Source organism: Micrasema longulum, unplaced genomic scaffold (assembly GCF_059751315.1).
Source record: "Micrasema longulum isolate JH-2025_06_02 unplaced genomic scaffold, ASM5975131v1 h1tg000128l, whole genome shotgun sequence".
Lineage (NCBI taxonomy): Eukaryota > Metazoa > Arthropoda > Insecta > Trichoptera > Brachycentridae > Micrasema > Micrasema longulum.
Window position 1 is genome coordinate 20,688 of NW_028277334.1, and position 21,299 is coordinate 41,986.

At 33.6% G+C, this 21,299-nt stretch overlaps 1 protein-coding gene across 1 annotated transcript; it reads left to right on the forward strand.

Moving 5' to 3' along the window:
• Positions 1 to 1,589: 1,589 nt before the first annotated feature.
• Positions 1,590 to 19,519, forward strand: LOC148284349 (CUE domain-containing protein 2). Its single transcript, XM_088241390.1, has 6 exons — positions 1,590 to 2,095; positions 11,386 to 11,523; positions 13,011 to 13,095; positions 15,446 to 15,572; positions 16,425 to 16,594; positions 17,967 to 19,519. Exons 1-6 carry the CDS (start codon positions 1,930 to 1,932, stop codon positions 18,163 to 18,165), a joined length of 885 nt encoding a protein of 294 aa, XP_088097516.1. The 5' UTR covers positions 1,590 to 1,929; the 3' UTR covers positions 18,166 to 19,519.
• The last annotated feature ends 1,780 nt before the right edge of the window (positions 19,520 to 21,299 follow it).

Consider the following 21,299-nt stretch of genomic DNA (forward strand, 5'->3'; position numbering starts at 1 on the left):
CATGAAAAACTGATAAAATTGATTCGATCGGTACATGATCAGTGATCAGTAATTTCCTATCACTATTGACATTAGTTTGGCAGCTGTCATTTTAATCAAGCTATATTTTAATGACTATAGTTTTATTATTTTTTCGTTTTATCAAAACTAAAATCAATTACATCTCAAAATCTTGGGTATTTTAGCACATCAAAAATAAGTTCAAACTTTTAAGATAATATTTTTTTAAATTTTGTTAGCCTGTGTTATTTTTACTTATCAAAAAAATGTGTTTTTCAAACTTACAGCGGTTCATTATTTATTTCTAGATATTATAATATAGAGCACTCTTTATGTTGTTGAGTTTTAGGAAATGATTTTATCACAATATTTATGTCAAATTATAATATAATATTGTTATAAATTAAATGTTTTTATGTTTTTTTTTGTTATAGAATTCTATATATTATAATATGTTGTACTGAATAAATATAAAAGTTTAGTTCTGTTTTTTTTTATTTCCAACATCCCTCTGCTCTAGTGAGGTGCCACGATTTGCATCCGAAGAGATGAAAAGGTACTATGAAGGCATTGTATAAGCAACATTTTTTTCATCGAGTAAACTTCTGATCTCTAGATAGTTTTCATACCGTTGAACGCGGAAAAAAAACAAAAAAGTGTACATCAGTAGAAAGTATCGATAAAAAAGAAATATAACTTTTGTAAAAATTACAGTTGCAAAGAAGAAAAAAAAAACCTGTATTTGAAAAGAATTAGAATTAAAAAATAATAATAAGGCAATAAGTAAAAAATTTCTGAAAAAGTCAGAATGTCGTGATAACTTATTAGCAATAAATATATAAAGGGGCACAAAAAATATAAAAATCTCGGACGTATTGAGAAACAAAAATTACTTTATCATTTAAGTAAATTGCTATTGATTAATAAATGCCCTTGGGGCTTTTACATTTTGATTTATAAAAATATATAAACTATTCAAAAATACAAAAAACAAATCTTTTTATCGTTCCTCTCCCCCTTGGAGGTAGGATATCATTGCAACAATTCTGACTTTGTTTGCCGCTGCTCTGAACAAGGACTGAATGCTGCAACCAAGAGATGCGCCTTCTTCCAAAACTGCGCTATCCTTCAATCCTTCCCCGCAGAATGATTTGAAAATGCTATATTTTTCACCTCTTGTAAATGAAATAAAATATAAATATACGAAATATAATAATAAGAAAAATTGTAATGTGCAAAATATTATCATTGTCAAAAAATATATTCAAACATTAAATTGGCGGCCCCCTGTTAAATAATGGCTAAGACATTACTTCTCACACGCCATTAAAAAAAAACAAAACATTTTGACATCTCATTGAAAGAAACTAATATACGTCATTTAAGGGAAAAATCGATTCATTTGTAAACCAGAGCATATATTAATAAAGTGATACCTGTGTTTTCTTTTTCCAAAAATAAAATACTATTCTCCATTTTTGTCGGCGTAAAAAATATAACAAAAAACCCCGTTTTTATAACTATGATAGTAAAGTACTTAGCTATGTTGTTCACGTACAGCCGTAAGATCAGAAGAAAAAAAAGAAGTTAGTTCTTTGTTTGTTCGAAAAGCGTCGCTACCTGCGGCTGTCAAACTCATAGTTCGAAAAAAAAACACACATTTTCCAGGGGCTTTGTGCTCAGCTATATCGATTTTTTATTAAAAATACTTTTTTTCTCTAAAAACTCGGGAAATTCACGGTCGGTCTTCGTCTCAAATGCCAGGAAAACAGATTTTCGCGTCACAATGCCGGTCTTTTACTCATAATTAGGCTTTAATGTGCGGCAAAACATCCGGCGGGTCAGCTGTCAAAATTTGTCTCGCCCGAGAAAAAAAAGGGCCTCCCAAATAACTGTTTTCCTGGTGCAGTTTTCATATAAATTAGCAGCATGAGCACCATCGCCCAGCAAGAGTCGCTGGTGAAGGAAAGCCTGTTCGAATTTGTAACCAAAAACATACCTAGTGCCAATTTAAATCTTATTGACGAAATAGTATTATCGTATGTAATTTCTATCCTCGAAGAGGCTTCGCGGGACCCTTGTTTTGATGTAGATGGTAAGCATACCTACCTATTCGATTATAATTAATCTCATAATTAAATCTTATCACCAGTAGATTGTTAGGGGTCAGGTATTAGAAACATAACTTCACCCAACAGAAGCAATATTACTGACGATTGAACTGTTTATTCTATACGCATGCCTTAGATAGTTAGGTAAATATCTAAGGCATACAGATTTAAATCTCAAATTGAAATTTTTAATCCCAAGAGTACTAAATGCAAGAACTTATGTAAAAACTCCCAAAACTTAATTTCTTCTCATGCTTCGTGCGCCTGTTACAGACATTTTTAGTGACCGGCTGAAATTTCACAGGTCACGCGGCCGAGTCACGAGCCATAAGGTGCACTCGAGTACTGGTCGATTATCTAATGCTGGCGCGTTCGCAAAACTTACACAAACGCATGTGTAGTATCTGTAAATAAGCGTATGGTATGACATCGCTTTTTTTATGAAAATAATCTCTGTCTCTTTTGCGCTACTACGCGCTTATGAGTGTGACATAGACAACTATTGCTTTGTTAGTTGCTAATGATATGGTATTAAAATATACACAGGATGCTTCTGTGTTCGTTTGAATTTTGCTGCGCTAATAGTAAAAATATAATGTGGGTATACTGGCAAAAAGCTTTAACTCTCAAATCCCTGTATGAGAAACCAAGCATTTCAGTTTTGTTCCAATTATACTCCTTTATATATTATTTAAATACAGTAAGATGTTAAGTGCTCATTTAAGAACATGTTTTTAATTTTTCCGTTTCTTAATTTTATATTTTTTATTTTATTTTATTTGAGAAATCAACAGTTCTACATACATATTTTTAGTAAACAAACAGATATAGTGTATAAACTCAGAACTAATAATAGATTTCCACATAGTATATAAAGTTAGTAAAGAAAATATATTACATATCAAATAAATACATACAATTTATACATATAAAAATGTTATTTTCATGTATTTTTTAAATATTTATTTTAAGAAAATTAAGTTACTGTAAATTGGGCGGGATAAGGACAAAAATGCTTGAAGAGAGAATAAAGAGGGGAGGGGAGATGTACATATTTATCATTATAATGTCTACTAAGTTACATACATTTTTAGTGTAAATTTTAAATCTGACAGAGTGATGTTTGTGTAATCTATATTTTTAAATTTTGTATTGTACATTGAAAAAGTCCTACGAAAAAAAGCATTTTTAACATACGATGTTTTACTTATTGGTACATGAAACAGGTGGTACCGTCTACAAATCCTGGCTGGCACATGTATTGTTATTAAACCAAGCAGCTCTGTACAGTCAACCATTCCTGTCATAATTTTGTAAAGCAGTAGTTGGTCCGCACACACTCTGCGGTATTGTAGAGAAATGATTCCATGGAAGGTGGAGGCAGTGAGAGTAGATACATAAGAAATACCGGTTTTGTATTTAAGGTACTTTATAAATTTGTTTAATATTAAGTAAATATTAAGTTATTTACAGCTTTTAGCCTGAATAAAATACCCGGTATACGACTTAACCTTAAAATTATTAACAATATTTTGAGTTTGTCCAAATATTTGTAGACAAGAACTGGATTTAACTCCCTAGGGAGCGGTTTATATTAACATATTACAACAGAGATGAAGAACACTTAAGAGAAGATAATATAGAAGTCTAGGCATCTACAGAGCTTATGACCTGTCAATGGCTGGTTTAAGTGGCCACTTTACACACTGTGTAACATTCACGTTGATAAATCCACCTGGTCCATGAAGAAGCATAGAAATTGAAAAAATAACATTTTCAGGCGTTGCCTAGTGTGTAGTTGAAATAATTCAATAAGATGAATCTCACCCGCATAAATAAAGGTTTCAGCTCTTTAACTTCACAAACAACAACAGATGAAAGAATTGAAGGAATATAAATGTTCAAATATGGGCAGAATGGTGAATGTTGCACAGTGTGTAAAGTGGCCACTTAAACCAGCCATTGACAGGTCATAAGCCCTGTAGATGCCTAGACTTCTATATTACCTTCTCTAAAATGTTCTTCATCTCTGTTGTAATATCTTAAAATTATTTTTAAAACTACAGATATATGAAATTTAATATGACTTAGTATATTTTGCCAGTTTGTAGAGCGTTAAAAACTTTACAAAACTGCATCATTAAGTCAAATAAATGCGTATATTTTCGAGTTAACGTTTTTTGCCAGTATACCCACAATATATTCAAGGTATTTATTTATTTACGGAAATTGTCCATTTATACAATTTATAAGGATGAATATTACTATATAAGAATAGTTAAACACATTTAAAAAGAATAAAAAAAGCATTGACAAACACAACAGACATTGAGACTAAATCTGGACTATTTATTTAGTTTAAATTTATTTCAACAGAGAGGGAAAACATTTTTTTTTTTTTTTTTTTTTTTTTTTCATTTATTTATTCATATATATGTACATTACAAAATAAAATATCTTAATTCATACATATATAAATAATTAGGTAAAATTAGGTATATGTAAAAAAAAACACATTAGTATACATAATATCCAAAGAATAATATGTTAAAAAAGTAAGAGAATCTTGTAACGAAAAACTCCCTCAGAGACGTGAAAAATGTCAATGTCCAAAGTGATATTGTTCAACATAGAGATAGCCCTTCCAACAGGCATAACCATTGGCAGGTTGGTCCTGTATATTGGAATGTGAAACAGTCTATGTTGACGCTGTCTAAGGTAATTATCAGGAACATAAAAGCTAATGCTCCGCATAATTTCAGGGTTGTCAATAATACCGCGCAACAATCGAAAGAAGTGCGTTGTTAAATACACACTCCTTCTAGTCTTCAAACTGCTGTAACCAAGCATACCCTGGAGAAACTCAGTGGGATAAAGCCATGGATAATATCCGCACTCCCTCATGTAGAGAAACCGAAGAAATTTCTTCTGAACCCTCTCCACCATAAGAGAGTACTTCAACTCACACGGTCCCCAAATCATCGAGCCACTCTCGAGTCTACTTCGCACCAACGAGTTATAAAGAATTCTCAGTACTCGTGTACTACCAAAAACCCTAGCAGTACGCAAGACGAATCCTAACATCTTTAATGAACTACTACAAACTGTTTCGATCTGATCATGAAATGTCAGGGAACTCACAAAAGTGATGCCTAGATCTTTAACCTTCGCAATCCGCATAAGATTCTGGTCATTCATTCTATAGCGGAAGAATAGCGTTTTGTGGGCCCTGGTGAAAGACATAACTGAGCATTTTGAAATATTGAACAATAATTTATTTCGTCTTCCCCATTCAGATACGTTTAATATATCCGTTTGGAGAGAACGAAAATCATCCAAAGTTTTAACCCTCAAAAATAGTTTCAAGTCATCCGCAAATAATAAAAAACGCGATTTGACTACAACTTTTTTAATATCATTGATAAAAATAGAGAACAGTAATGGACCCAAGTTGGATCCCTGGGGAACACCTGAGTAAGTATTAAAAATTTTTGATGCAAACAAGCCATGTGAAACGTATTGATTTCGGTTTCGGAGGTAGCTCGCCATTAATTTTAGCATTCCATCCGAGAAACCGATCTCACTCAGCTTGTTTAACATAACATCATGATCGACTGTATCAAAGGCTTTGGCAAAGTCATTATATGAACAGTCAACCTGATGTCCTGCATCTAATGCAGCCGTAATATAGTCTGTAAATATCATTAAATTTGTTTCAACCGAGCGACCCTTCCTGAACCCATGCTGTTCATCTATTATAAATGGCTCGACTCGAGAAGCGATGATTTTACTTATTAAAATTTCAAATACCTTAGCTGGCGCTGAAAGTACAGCTACAGGTCTATAGTTTTCTACGGATGACTTAGAGCCACTCTTGTGTATAGGAGTAACTTTAGATATCTTCCAAGTTTCTGGAAAGACTCCTGTATTTAATGACAAATTAAATAAAAAACAAAGCGGCCCCTTTAAAAAATCTACGCATCCTTTAAAAAAGAACGTCGGTAAAAAATCTGGGCCAAGAGAATTGGTATTATTCAATCTATCTATGATCGTAGCTACGTCTTTCTCATTGATATTTGGAATAACAATAGATTGTGCACCGTTTTGCGTAGTACACCGCTTAGCAGCGTTAACGTCAAGAAGCGGAGGTTCACTACTGTATACATTTTTGAAGTGACCTGCGAACGCTTCCGCAATATCTGCGCCCCGAACAGTTCGATCACCCCATGTCATGGTGTCAATATTCCCGCCGTTTGCCTTTTGAGATTTAATAAAATCCCAAAAACAATTTGTATTTTTGAGAAGGGAATATGGAAGTCTAGGCATTTACAGGGTTTATGACCTGTCATTGGCTGGTTTAAGTTGCCACTTTACACACTGTGTAACATTCACCATTCTGCCCGTGTTTGAACATCCACATGTCCTCAACTCTTTTGTGAAGTAAAAGAGCTGAAACCTTTATGAGAGTGAGATTCATCCGGCTGAACCAAATCACCTACTAGGCAACGCCTGAAAACAATTTTCCAATTTTTATACTTCTTCTTTTACCATTCAACAATGTTTGAGAATGTCCAAATGCTTGCAGACTGGCTGGATTTTCTCCAGAATTTCCACATTTTTGATGTACAGAATGTTGTTGAAAAAACTTTCATATTAAATTTTGCTCAAAAGTTCTTTAGTTTAAAATAATCTCTTTTGTATTAAAGGGTTGTGAATATAAAAAATAGTCAGCTAAGAAAATATCATATATTTATTTATTTTTAAACAAGTACACGTTTTATCAAATATTTTATGTTCGTTATAATAATAATGAATACAGAGTAAATAAAATGCTTGGCGCAAGTTATATCAGAGAAAATAGACTTATTGATAAACAACAAATCCCATTATTTATACACAACAATCTACTTTAAAAATATAACTTGTAGTATGTATTTTAATTACACTGTATTAATTTTTATTATAATATGATGAACACAAAATATTAAATAAAATATGTACTCGTGTAAAAATAAACTTATATTACAATATTTGAGTTTGTCCAAATGTTTGTAGACAAAAGACTGGATTTCACCCCCTCGGGAGTCATTAAGATTAACAAATTACAACAGGGATTCCCTTTTCTAAGGTATTCTCCATCCCTGTTGTAATTTGTTAATCTTAATGACTAGCGAGGGGGTGAAATCCAGTCTTTTGTCTACAAACATTTGGACAAACTCAAATATTGTAATAAAACCAACTAGTCCAAGGAGAAGTTTAAAAATTGAAAAATGGTTTTCAGGCGTTGCCTAGTATGTGAAATTATTCAGTCAGATGGATCTCTTCGCAACAATAAAGGTTTCAGCTCTTTAACTTCACTAAAATAAACAAATGGAAGAATTGAAGAAATATGGATGTTAAAACATAGGCAAAATGGTGAAAACGTGTGTAAAGTGGCCACTTAAACCAGCCAATGACAGGTCATAAGCCCTGTATACGCCTAGACTTCCATATTCCCTTTTCTAAGGTATTCTCCATCCCTGTTGTAATTTGTTAATAAACTAATATGTTTATTGCATTTTCTTAACCCATTGTTTTTTTTTTTCATATACACAACCCTCTAATCTAACAGTTTTTTTTTTAAAGATAGCGCATTTGGTTAAATTTTAATATAACCTTTCTAAAATCCCCATTCTGTAAATTTTAATGCGTTTGTGTGAGTTTTCTGAACGCTCCAGCTCTTGTTAATCGATCTGTACAGTCAAATGTAATTCGACATGTCCCGATCGCAGGTTTCGGCCGAGTCAGAGTTTTGGCCAATTTACATTTTATTAAATGACCCTTTAATAATCCCAGATAAAAGAAGTTAAACAATACTCCAGATAAATTAAAACCACTTCAGAGGAAATAAATTTTCACCGTTATTCAATCAAGCTTTGGGAATATTTCAGAACGCTGGAGTCAGTCACCTGACTTAATACAAATTTATATTAAACAATGTTTTGGGTATGTCGAAATGCTTGCAGACAGGCTGGATTTCCTCTCTAGGGAGTTACCTAGATCTAAATTTTTTGCAACAGACGAAAAACATTTTTGAGAAGATAATATGGAAGTCTAGGCATGATATAAAAAAGAAATATTTTTTTTCTATTTCAATTTCCATTTGCGAGTCAACTTATCACAAACAAGAATCGCTTCCAACTGCTGACGATCATCTCATCTTCCTCCTTCCAATGAAAGATTGCAGAAAAAAAAATTTGACAAAAAAGTTATAATCTCTCGCAGAATTTTAACACAGTAGCGAGGCCCGCCTCCTGGTCAAATGCAACTTTGTCCTGAAATAATTCTTACAATATATCAATTTATTTCTCGGTTTGGAGACAAATTTTGAGCTAGACACACGTCGGTTTGAACTGTAAAATTTTTGAAAAAAAAGGCGAGATGTGAGACCGTGTAAGTGTATAAAATACTTTTTAATTTGTGTCTCGGGCCTTAAGCATAGCAACATATTCAATAGATGCATTTCCGTATATTAACTTTTCAAATTTTGATTTAGCAGTGCATTGCCCTATGCATCACTGGATGCAGAAAGGGGGGTGATGGTGATGTCTTCAAACATTTGGAGATATTAAAATATTGTTTATTTAATCCATTGCCTGTTTATAAGGATTTGTACATGTTCAAAATAATATTAGACACTGTATCCAGTTGCTTAGTATAAAGAGCAATTCAAATTTCTTATGTAATTTGATCCATTAACAACTGTATATATTATATTTTTATAAACCGGTTGCATTCTTTTGTTATTTACCTCAATGCTCTTTTGTTTTGTGGTTTTCCTCAACAAAACATTGTTTAACATTTAACTTGCAAGTATTACAGCACGCTTTTCTATTTTACAAAACTGGTTCCAAAAAATGTCCACACTGGAAAGAGTAAAGATGTGTATTATAAATCTCTCCTTTCATGTACCAATTCGTATCCTATGCACCGATAGTTGCTGGTAAAGTATCGTATACACGTGGGCGATTCAATAGATAGGACAATATTGTCTTGTCCCAGCTCCGTGAACAGCCCGACCGCGCAAGACAGATCGCTGGGACAATAGACGTTAGACTGTCAACTCAAATGGACTAATCATTTTGAAAAAAATGTTAACAAATTGAGATATTTGACCTATGTTTTTAATCGTTAAACTATAGTCCTTAAAATTTAGCTTGATGAGAATGACAGTTGTCAGCAAAAGTGACGACGTAACTTTGTAGTAACGTCTAAGGAGTGATTTATATTGACACACGAAAAATCATTCGTATCTGGCATGTTAATTATTTTTTTTAATACAATGCTTGACATATAAATCAATATATAAAATCAGCTTTAAAACTAAAAAAAAACTAAAATAAACCTAATTAATAACTATGTTCTTACAAGGTTACATTTTGCAAAAAAATTAGAGATGGGACAAATTGAACGTAGTTATGCAGAAAGCAGCCAGCCATATAAAAATGAAACTGAGATAATAGCACTTTTGTGAAATGAGTGAATTATCAAATCCAAACAAAAGTTGGAATGTTTTTGACTTTAACAAATGATAAACAGTTGGTTTCATTACAATTACTTCACAAAAATCAACAGATGGAAGAGTTGAGGAAATGTGGATGTTCAAACATGGGCAGAATGGTGAATGTTACACAGTGTGTAAAGTGGCCTCTTAAACCAGCCAATGACAGGTCATAAGTCCTGTAAAATTATATACTGGTCCATGAATAAGTACATAAATTGAAAAATAACATTTTCAGGCATTGCCTAGTATGTAGGTGAAATAATTCAATTAGATGAATCTCACCCGCATAAATAAAGGTTTCAGCTCTTTAACTTCACAAACATTAACAGAAGAAAGAATGGAAGGAATATAAATGTTCAAATATGGGCAGAATGGTGAATGTTACACAGTGTGTAAAGTAGCCATAAGCCCTGTAGATGCTTAGACTTCTATGTTACCTTCTCTAAAATATTCTTCATCTCTGTTGTAATATGTTAACTATGGATATCAATTGTAAAATGCAAAGAAAAAAATATTAAAAATATTAAAATTCGGCTGCAGAAATAAATGCACGACGTCGTTTATTACGGGCGAGTCCATGAAAATTACTATTTATTTTATACCAAGATGTATTGGAATAGTAAAGAAAGGAACTGAGTACTAAATGCAACTTCCATTGCTTGGTTCGTCCGGAACTTCTTTCTGGGGTTGGATATGAAAGATGTGGTTTTTAATTTTAATAAATGACCTCTGAGATGGCAGTTATTATTCATTCATATTTTTTCTCTTACAAACTACAATTAATAATTAAAATAATGTGACCTCACTGGGGTTACCCGTGCCGAGGACACTTAACAATATACTTTTTTTTAATATTTTTACATTTGAGAATAAACAATGGAGACAAACTTAATAAACAGAATACATGCATAAGGTACATTTTTGGTCTTAGGAAATATGACCACATTTCTGATTATCGTAGGCAACTGAAATGGCTCAAAATTAGACAGCGGAGAGACTATCACTCCCTCTCACTTCTGTTCAATGTACTTCATAGTCCTAACGCTCCCATATACCTGCATGAAAAATTTCAACGCTTATCAGTTCATGGTTACCTCTTCGTTCTAATTCTCAAGGCACTCTCTTAATACCCATCCACAATTCCTCTTTCTTCTCTAACTCATATGGTGTCCATGCGGCTCGACTTTGGAATCATCTACCATCAAAGATGTTACTACATTATCTCTGTTTAAATTACGTCCGAAGAAACATTTCCTTTTTCTTCCTTAATCTCTCCTCTTTTCCTCTTTCCTGTTTTTTCCCTTTTCCCATTGAGTAATAGTTTTGATTTAAGGTAATTTATAAACAACTACGTTTATTTCTATTTTTATATATCTTTATTTTCTATTAAATTGGTTGGTTGGAAGAAATGGCCATTTGGCAATAAGCCCGCCAATGTACAAATAACATTATGTACAAAAAGGTTAATAAATAAATAAAATAATTAACAAAATTTTCAGACAGTTCTAAACACTACGTATTTATATTACAAAACGCACAATGAAAAAACAAAAAACTAACATAAGCTATGCACTTGTGGAGCGTTTGATTCAATATTGGTTTGGGCGAATGAGACAATCCATTTTACTTCTACCTAGCTCCACTATCCATTCATAGTGAACAGTAATTTTAACTTCGGTAATTGTTTTAAAATGTATAGTTGTAATTTCATGTTGTTGTTTTTTGTTGCAGGGTTTGTGGAAATGATGTCGGCGTATTTTCCGGAATTTTCCGAAATAGATCCCGCGCTAGTTTGCTCGTGGATATTTGAGTTGGAAGCCCAACTCACCCACAGGGCGTCGTCCGACAGAAATGGTGACTGTCCACTCAGTAAGATATGCCTTTTGATGTTCTATGTGTAGACCTACCAGAGTTTGACGGGAGGAGAAATGACGGTAAAATGCATGGGGTTGAAAACTAATAAGCACGCTCGTAGCATGCGTTTGTTGCGAATTTTACCCCCTGCTAGGCAGGGGAGAACCGTGTACAGAAGCGATTATGCGCAGCTTATCATTATATTTGACTAACCATAATAATGTTTTACTGTAACTTTATTTGCAGAAAAACAAATAAATAATTACTATTTATTTTAAATCATTTCCACCGTTTGTATTTTTATCCTAATATTAAGATTAATTAAGCGCGCTCAGCGCCTGCGGTGAGCCAAGAAACTAGCCGATTATTCCAGCTTATTTTTTCATACAAATAACTATACTATATTTTGAATATCTTAACTCCATTGCGGGTTTTTCTCCTAGATTAAACTTGCAGATTACACAAATTATTTGAAGATTCTTGATTTGGAAAACAGTATTTCAAACATTATTTCTTAAGGGCTATTTTTCTTTGAGATGGTACTTTTGACATAAGACCATAATTGCTTTCATGCGTCATCTTGCAGGACATATGATGCTTAACGCGGCCATTTTTAGCACTATTAATTTCTAAAACAATTCAGCCAGTTGACATTTCAATTGAATACCTAATGATGTAATAACTTATATTTACATATAAGTTATTAATTTTAAAAATACTTGGTACACTTCTACTTATTTCTTTTGACCAATTAGCGCTTTCACCCTCTAATGGGCATCTTCAGACTGGTCAAAATAAATAAGTGGAAGTGTACTAAGTATTTTTAAAATTAATAACTTATATGTAAATATAAGTTATTACATCATTACAATGGAATTCCATCAAGAATTGTCAATAAATAATTTAAATGAAATGAATACCTAATATCGACTGAATTCATAGTGCCATTTTTTAATGAGTTATGTATTAAAGTAATGGATAATATATCTATATAATATAATATATCACGAAGTTACATTGTTTGAGTTAATTTCATAGATGAGAGTTGTTGTATCACACAGAACCACAGAAAAATATCAATTAATAGTATATATTACTTTCTTCTATGTAGGTACAAATATGTGATATTTTTTGATAGTTTACCTGTAAATAAAATCACCATTCGCCACTGCTGCTAGGTTGATCTTCTTCCTTGCTATATACCTAGTGTAGAGGTATAATATCTTTTCCTCTTGTCATAGACGTAGCTGATCTAAGCGTGAGACGCCTGTCAGCTAGTTCATCTGAAATGTATAGTTTTTTAGATATTCCGGAGCAGAGTTGTGCAGTGATTTATACATAAGCCAACAGAGTTTGTATTCCACCCTCTGTGGGAAATGTAGCCAGTGTATTTGCCGAAGTAGTGGAGTGATATGACTGAACTTAGAGATTCCGAAAATGTAATGTAATATGTGAAGTTTAAAAAACCTTGTATTTTGTTATATAAAATTGTTTGTCAATAGTTTCGGAACGAAATGGCGACGAAGCGGAGAGAATCAGCTTGACCCTTCAAAGCCTGAGTGAAATGCTTCCCACCATTCCGCAGAGGTAAATAACACTCTATAAATAACAGGAACCGGGGTGATTTTGCGATGCCTAGTAGACTTTGCGCCAAATGGATTTAACCGAATTATTAAAAAAATTTAATGTTTTAAGAGTGGAGGATATCTACAGAAAGTGTTGTATGCTCCGGGTGCATAAGGAGAGCCTCCCATCGGACCGTATTACGGGAAGGTTGAGAACAGGATGCCTTGCTCTACAGAGAACTAAAACTACCACGGCCAAAAATCATTATACTTACATAGGACGGAAGCTTTTCAATAATTTACCACAAAATCTACGTCAAGAAATAAATTACGGAAAATTTAAGGATAAATTAAAGAAAAGCTTCTTGACATAATTAACATTAACTGTATTTTAAAAAAGGAGATGTATGTTAAATATGTGCCTGTGTTTATAAATTTTGTGTTTTTATTTAATATTTTTTTAGTGTTATATTTTCTCAATTTTTTAAAAATTGTTTAATTTTATATTTATTTTATTATTATTTTGTTTTGCATTTTTTGTTTCTTTTTTATGTTATTTTGTAAACTTGCCAAACACAAGAGCCAGATTCTTTTTTGGCAAGTTCAACCTTACGTGTCCCATTTTTTTACTGAATGTATTGTTAATTGTTTATTTATGCTAATAAAGGTTTTTATTAAAAAAAAAAAAAAAAATATACAACAAAATTATGTCTAAACAAAAAATATTAGGAAAAATATTTTACTATCTTCACTAGCCTGAGGGTATCTGTCAATGGCAATGTGTCATTTTTATTTTAACAATAATTTAATTGTATTTGATACCTTTTTCAAATATACATATTGTTTTATTTACTAAAATAAACATTGATTTTCAGCATTGAACTGAACTGGTCTGAATAAAATTCTAACAACAACAACAACAACAAACCATCACGCCGTTTCTCCGTAAGGGTAGGCAGAGGGGATAGAACGCCACATCACACACCTTTGCATACAGATCTCGATTCCTCTACACTCATACATCTTCTCATGCACGCGCGCCGATTATTCTGACTTTTGACATGTCCATCTTCAAGTATTTGTGGGATTTGATCATGCCAAGTCTTTCTCGGTCTTCCTCTATTTCTGCATCCATCAACATTCGCATTGTAAATATTCTTAGCCGTTCTTTTGCTGTCCATTCGCTCTACATGTCCGAACCAGCGCAGAGCTTCTTTCTTGATTTTGTCGATAATGCTTGTCTCAGCCTTACATAATATACTGATCTCAACATTTGTGCATCTATTGTACATAGTTTTACCACACATTCGCCTGAGAGATCGCATTTTGACAGCATTCAGCCTACTTTCATCCCTGTTTTTCCAAGTCCATACTTCGCTCCCACACATCAGGGTCGGGACCAGGACTCCGTTGTGAACTGCTAATGTTGCCTCTTGCGACAAACATTTATTTGCCAAGGTTGATTTAAGAGCAGCGTTCACCCTGTTCCCGGCATTCACCCTCCTTTCAATATATTTCTTAGTCATTTCATTCCCAGTAAACATACTTCCCAGATACACAAATTCCTCTACTTGTTTTAGTATAACCCCCCATTCACAGTGATTTCACATTAAGTCATACTTTCATTTCTCTCAAAAACCATCACATTCGATTTATCGACATTCATCAGCAAATCGCTTCCCTTGCGTACATCGTGTGTTACCAAGAGTTGCAGTTCCTCTTTGTTGTTAGCAAGAAGCACGGCATCATCAGCATACAAAAGATAATCTTTACAAAACTCGGCTCTTAAATTAATTAACAGGTCAGCTAGAATTGATAAGGAAGAGGTACCCGAACTTTTTTAAAAGCAAGGGTGCCTGTCCGTAAATGCTATTCTACGGCTCAAATTTGTTACTAGATATTGATTTGATAGTAACTACCAGAAAAGGTATTTACATACACACAATACAAGGCTAGCACAACGTGAAGGCTTGTCAGTACCTAAGTTTGTAAACAAGTATGGCCAAAGAACACTTCATTTTACAATTGCTAAAATTTTAATAAGATTCCTAAGCTGATCTTAAAAGAAAATGTTGACAAAACTTTTAAAAAAAAATTAATTAAATAGCTAATATGTACTTGCCTTGCACACATCGTAGACTTTTGTTACCAAGAACTGCAGTTCCTCTTTGTTCTAATTAACAAAAGGATAGAAAATATTATTGAATAAAACCCATTCTCCGCGTTCAAAATTTACATATTTTATTTATTAGTTTAATATTATTCCAAACTACCGTTAGGGGAATTTTTTTCTATGCCTGACATAGATTTTTTAAAATCTCCAATGATTTGTATACAGATTTGTGTGGTTAGTACTGATTTGTTTTTTACAGGTCTCATTCCAACTCGGAGAGTTCTGATGGGGGCGGAGGCGGTGCCAGAATAGTTCCGATCGCTACCACGTATCCAACTCAGTGCCAGATCTTGCAAGACATGTTTCCCAATACATGTCCCATAGAGGTACGCAATAGCTATTATTTATTTATTTATTTAACTTTTTGTACATAATTTTATTTGTACATTGGCGGGCTTATTGTCAAATGGCAATATCTTCCAGCCAACCAATAAAATAAAAGTTTTATTTTTATAATTCAAGTTACAGAACATATTCAGTAGAAAAAAAATATTAAAAAGCTAAAGATTTATAAAAATAGAAAAAAACCTATTTGTTTATAAATTACCTAAAATCGAAACTATTACTCAATGGGAAAAGGGAAAAAAGAGGAAAAAGAAAGGAGGAGAGATTAAGGAAGAGAAAGGAAATGTTCCTTCGGATGTGATTTAAACAGAGATAATATATATTTCTCTGTGTACCAGGGGCAAATCGTCCATATGAACGATTATGCACAGCTTACCATTTTATTTGACTAGCAAAAATAATGTTTTATAGTAATTTCAATTTTAGGAAAATAAGTAAAATTATTTATATTTATTATAAATTGTACCGTTTGTATCTCCCTAAAAAATAAATATAAATACCTATAAGCGCAATCAGGGCATAGCCCATTCCTAGTGGAAGAAAGAAACTGGCCGATAACTTCAGCTTATTTCTTCAAGCAAAATTTATGCTGTATTTTAACATCTAAAAAAAATCAGTCAGTGTTTTTTCCTCCTCGAGTAAGCTCGCAGATAACAGTTATTGTTTGAAGCTTCTCTATTTGGAGAATAGCATTTCAAAATAAAATTATTTCATAAACACAAATTCTAAAACTTACATTCTACACATATAAATCTATGCAATGTCTCGCAGCAGTCTCCTGCAATGGTCTCTTCCCTCAAACAAAATCCAATGCCCTTACGTTTCCCCCCCAGATCCAGCAGTGCGTGAGTATTGCGACTGGCGACATCGAGCGCGCGGCTGGGCTCGTCCTGCACCGCCGGGAGAGTGGGCAGGCTCGCGCGGCCCCCGCGCTGCCCCCGCCCCCCCCGCGCGCCCACCACACGCTCAACGACCACGAACTCAAGAACCGCATCATCAACAGGTACCCCCGCACTCCGACATGCGCATCTACCTCTATGTACAGTCGAACTTGGTTATAACGCTCGCTACCACTTACAGAGCCACCCAAACGCACAGAAATTGAAGTGGTATTATCGAACCGAAGCTAGCCACAGTTTGCAGCAAAATAATGGGCCGCAATCAATTTCAAAATTGCCAAACGGATATTAATTTGCGTTGTAATTATTTCTGAATATTATAATATGTCTTATGGAGGATTATAAAACCATATTTATCTGACAATTGTAGTCTGTATTTAAGGAAATAAATATATAGATATAATCTGACATATTATATCTATAATATTTAATAACATTAAGCAAAATGTGTGACCACAAAGTTAATAATGTAATATCTTATATTTACATATAAGTTATTAATTAAAAAATACTTAGTACACTTCCACTTATTTATTTGACCAATTAGCGCTTTCACCCTCTAATGGGCATCTTCAGACTGAAAACAGACAATGGAATTCCATCAAGAATTGTCAATAAATAATTTAAATAAAACAAAGTTAATGCTTTAAATAACGGGAATTTTTTAATTTCGCGGGTTTGGAGAGTCCGATTGTCAATTTTTAAATTTATTATGTTGGTATACATGCCCCTGAAGTATGCTAAATTTTTTTTGCTGTATTCATTGTTTACTTTGTCTGTGGCAGCCGCTAAGGTTAGACGTGTTTTTATGAGCTCGGCGATTTTCGTTTGTTGAAAAAAATGGATCGAAGAATTTGTATCAAATTTTGTGTAAAAATGAAATAATGTGTAACAAAGTGTGTGAAATGTTAACAAAGGCCCGTTGGTGAGTCTGCTGTGAGTAAAACAAGAGTTTACGAGTGGTATAAGCGTTTCCAAGATGGCCGTGAAGACGTTGAAGACGACAAACGGCCCGGACGCCCCAGCACATCAACAAAAATTGGCAATCGGACTCTCTAAACCCGAAAAATTCAAAAATTCCCGTTATTTTCTGAACACACCTCGTAATTAAAGCCTGTTTTAGCAAAATACGGCGGCCTCCGTGGTGTAGTGGTCAAGACGCTTGACTCACACACGGAAGGTTCCGGGTTCGATTCCCGGTAAGAACACAAAAATTAAATGTGATTTTTCTCAAGCCTGGGTGTTCTGTGATGTAATTCACCACTGTAATTGGGCTTCCTGGCCTGTTGTGGTGCAAAAAAATACAAAAATACAAAAAAAATACAAAATACAACTTCATGATTTAAAAAAAAAGAGAGATATATGAACTTTTGTATTTTATGTAGACTCACGTGTTATAAAATAGCCACACAAGAGTTAAGAATGTATGCAGCTGTATAAATAAAAAAAAATTCAATTGTTTCTTTACAACTCCAGATATTCTTATGTGGACAAAAGCTCGGACTCCAAAGAACACAAGCCGCTCGCCCCGAAGATGGAGCCGAAGAAGATGGTTCGTTATCGGGACAACAAGATCGTGTCCCTGAAGGGCGAGCGCTACACCGAAGTCTCCAAGTCGGGCGCTGACGACGAAGCCGCTCTGAAGAAACCCAAGCGCCCGCACTGCCCCCCTTAACCGTTCTCATCTACGACTCAATCGTCTTGCGTCGGACATTTTGTTTTGTGCGACCAACCGTTCTGTGTCGTCCCGAATAGACTTTATTTTCCCCCGAAGATCGCTCCAGAGTCCCCGCTCCCCCCCGCGCACGTAACTATCCCGTATCGACTTCACGCCATTTTACATCTCCAACTATTACTGCGCGTTTTCACCCCAGTGCGACTGGATCGCATCGCGTCGCTCGTATGTCTATTGTTTTTGACGTTGAAATCAAACATGCGCGAACAAAACTCGAAAGATCTGCGTTCTATTAACAAATTTTCAGATCTGTACGGTGTGATTATCAGTATTCGTTTTTATCAGTTTGTATTGTGGATCATGAACGGTGGAATAAGAATTATATTTTATAGTTTTAATTACAATTTGATTAGCTCCTTTACGAAGGTTCTGCGTCACAAACTATCGACTGTTAAGAATATTTTTATTTTCCTCACATTTCTAGTCGTTCGAAATAGATCTGTTAACTCTATGATTTTTGTCTTTTGTGTATCTGTGGTTTTAGTTTTACAAGTTTTGGAAGTTGATCTTCGCTTTCTCGAGTGTGGATGCTGCGGTGTTTCACTAAAAACATGTATCTTAACCTTTTCTATCGCAGTCTCCCTGCATCTTACCAAAAATATTGAATCAAACCAAGCACCGATCGTTCCTTTGAAAGATGTCAACTCTTCGCACCTAGTTGATAATCGTAAATATAAATTCATTTTAAATAAGTTCCTGCAATTCTGGCAACTCGGGTTCGTGTTGCCGCGGTTAAGTACGTTAATTAAACGCTTGAATTTTAGATCTAGCAACACTTTGATAGGTAGCGAAAAGAATTTCGAAATCATAGGCAAAAAGAATTCATTGAACAATGAATCGTTTTTAAACTTTATTTTAGAAACAATTATATATTATTTAAGACTAACTGTTTGTACGGTGAAAATTGTACTACTCTCCCCGTATTTGTATTATATTTACTCAAAATATAGATGTTTTGTCTTTGGTGTCGCCGCGAACAGATTCTCTCGTCTGTGGCAGCTGAAAACAAAATGGCGGTCACCGTTTTTAATAATTATGAGATTTTTAGACACTAAGCATTAGGAATATTTCTTCGATGTAGTAGATCCCAACATTATGAATGATTGCAGTATATAAATGTCTAAAATTTACTACATTTTGTTAATTGGTGTTGTGATTATTATATATTATAATATCTTGCCCTCTATGTAACTGAATTATTCACATTCATTTTACCAACACTATTCTATGTATGTAAGATCAAATTTAAAAATGGCACTATAGTGAGGAAGTTCGGTGTTACGGGAAATAATTGGACATAAGAAATGTTCAAACCTCAGTTACACTCGTTTTCTTTGCTTCTTGTCAGTTATGTTTCACCATGAGTTTCAAAATTACAGTACTCAGTTTGATAAACTATTAACGAATTTTAAAAACCACTGAATTTCCTCATTCACGCATAACTAAGAGACCGGACATTTTAAAACCATGACAATTTTTTTCTAAGACATCTAGTAACTTTATATTCCAAATTCGTTGGTAAATAATAAATAATTTAAATTATGAGTGTATATATCCTATAGCATTTGTTTAGCCTCGTGTGGCGGCCATCTTTTCTGTATGTAGATTGGTGTTGACTTGACCCTTATAAATGTGAATTTTTCCGTCTATGGCTGTTCAAAACGTCGTAACTTGTAACAATTACGATAAAATTATAAAAACATTTCCGATGTGATATTAAATATATTATTATTTATCAAATTTTCTCAAGGTTTTCATATGTATTTAAGTCTTTTATCCTGAAACTTGACTGTACTCAAAATACACACTCTTTATTTATATATGTAAAATTGTTTATCAATACAAAATAGCATGAACAGTGATACCTCATCTTAGTATGGAGAATTTATTCAGTACATTTATCCTAAAGAAACTTGACTCGGGCAGATTACTTACGTCATCGGAAGAACGGCGAAAGAGAGGGGACTCAATAGAAACTTATAAGATATTAAATAATTACGATGACTGCCCCCTGCATGAGATGTACAGTAAAACTCTCTATTTACGTTTTTCAAGGGAGTTACAAAAAAAAGTGTAGAACTGAGAAAAAAACTGTAAAAACGTTTAAGTTAAGAAACGAAAAATGTAACAACAACTCAACACAGGACTTTTAGTCCCATGGAGTTGGGACTCATGTCTAAAATAATGTGTAATAAACTGTTTTAAGTGAATAAATAAAGTAATTAATTAAAGATAAAAAGATAGTGGATCACATTTTTGTGAAAAACAGATACAGTGAAACCTCTATCTATCGTTTTTAAAGGGACTTATTGAAATAAACTATGAATGCGGGAATAAGAGGTCAACACACAAGCAGACAAGATCGGGTGAAGATACCGCCCTGGCAATCTGCATTACCATTGGCAGGTTCAAATTCTAAAAAAGATACAAGTTTCAGGTGTAAATAAATGTATTTGAATAAAATTAAAAAGCAGAACAAAAACAAATAAAATATTAAAGTTTATTGCATTGGAAATAATCTTTCATCGACGTTTGTTTTCTTCCTGTTTTATTCCCGTAAGTCAACATTATATTTTTGGCTTAGCAAATAATATTTTTTTCGGCATCAGTTATTGAATGCGAGTAGTAGAATGTTTTTAATCATTCGAAGATAGTGCATGTTTCTGAAAATGAAGGTACAGGCGGTGGCTCCTCTTCATCAATATCGACCTCTTCAGCTGTCTCTTTCAACCTTGCGTCACACGAGCGTTCGATAGTTTCTATCCCAAATGTGACAAAATTGTTGAAATTCGTCTGTGTATCGAGTCTTAGCCAATCATCTTCAGAAACCTTAACTTGTTCTAATTGTCATTATATCTCTCTTTCTCTTTCGAACGTTCTACGCATTAGAACATACACAGAATATTAAAATATATCAAATACGCATCGTAATTCAAACGATGAATGCGGTAAAATGGTGGATAGAGAAACGATGGATGCGATCAATTTTTGTATGTTTTATATGAAATTATTTCGGAGTTGGAAGAAATAAACGACACATCCGGGAAAACAATTATTCGAGGAACGATAAATAG

Coding starts and splice junctions, on each gene's coding strand:
- LOC148284349 (XM_088241390.1), top strand. CDS start 1,930: ATGAGCACCATCGCCCAGCAAGAGTCGCTGGTGAAGGAAAGCCTGTTC. Junction 11,524..13,010: donor AAATGGTGACTGTCCACTCA/GTAAGATATGCC, acceptor GTTTGTCAATAG/TTTCGGAACGAAATGGCGAC. Junction 16,595..17,966: donor AAGAACCGCATCATCAACAG/GTACCCCCGCAC, acceptor TTACAACTCCAG/ATATTCTTATGTGGACAAAA.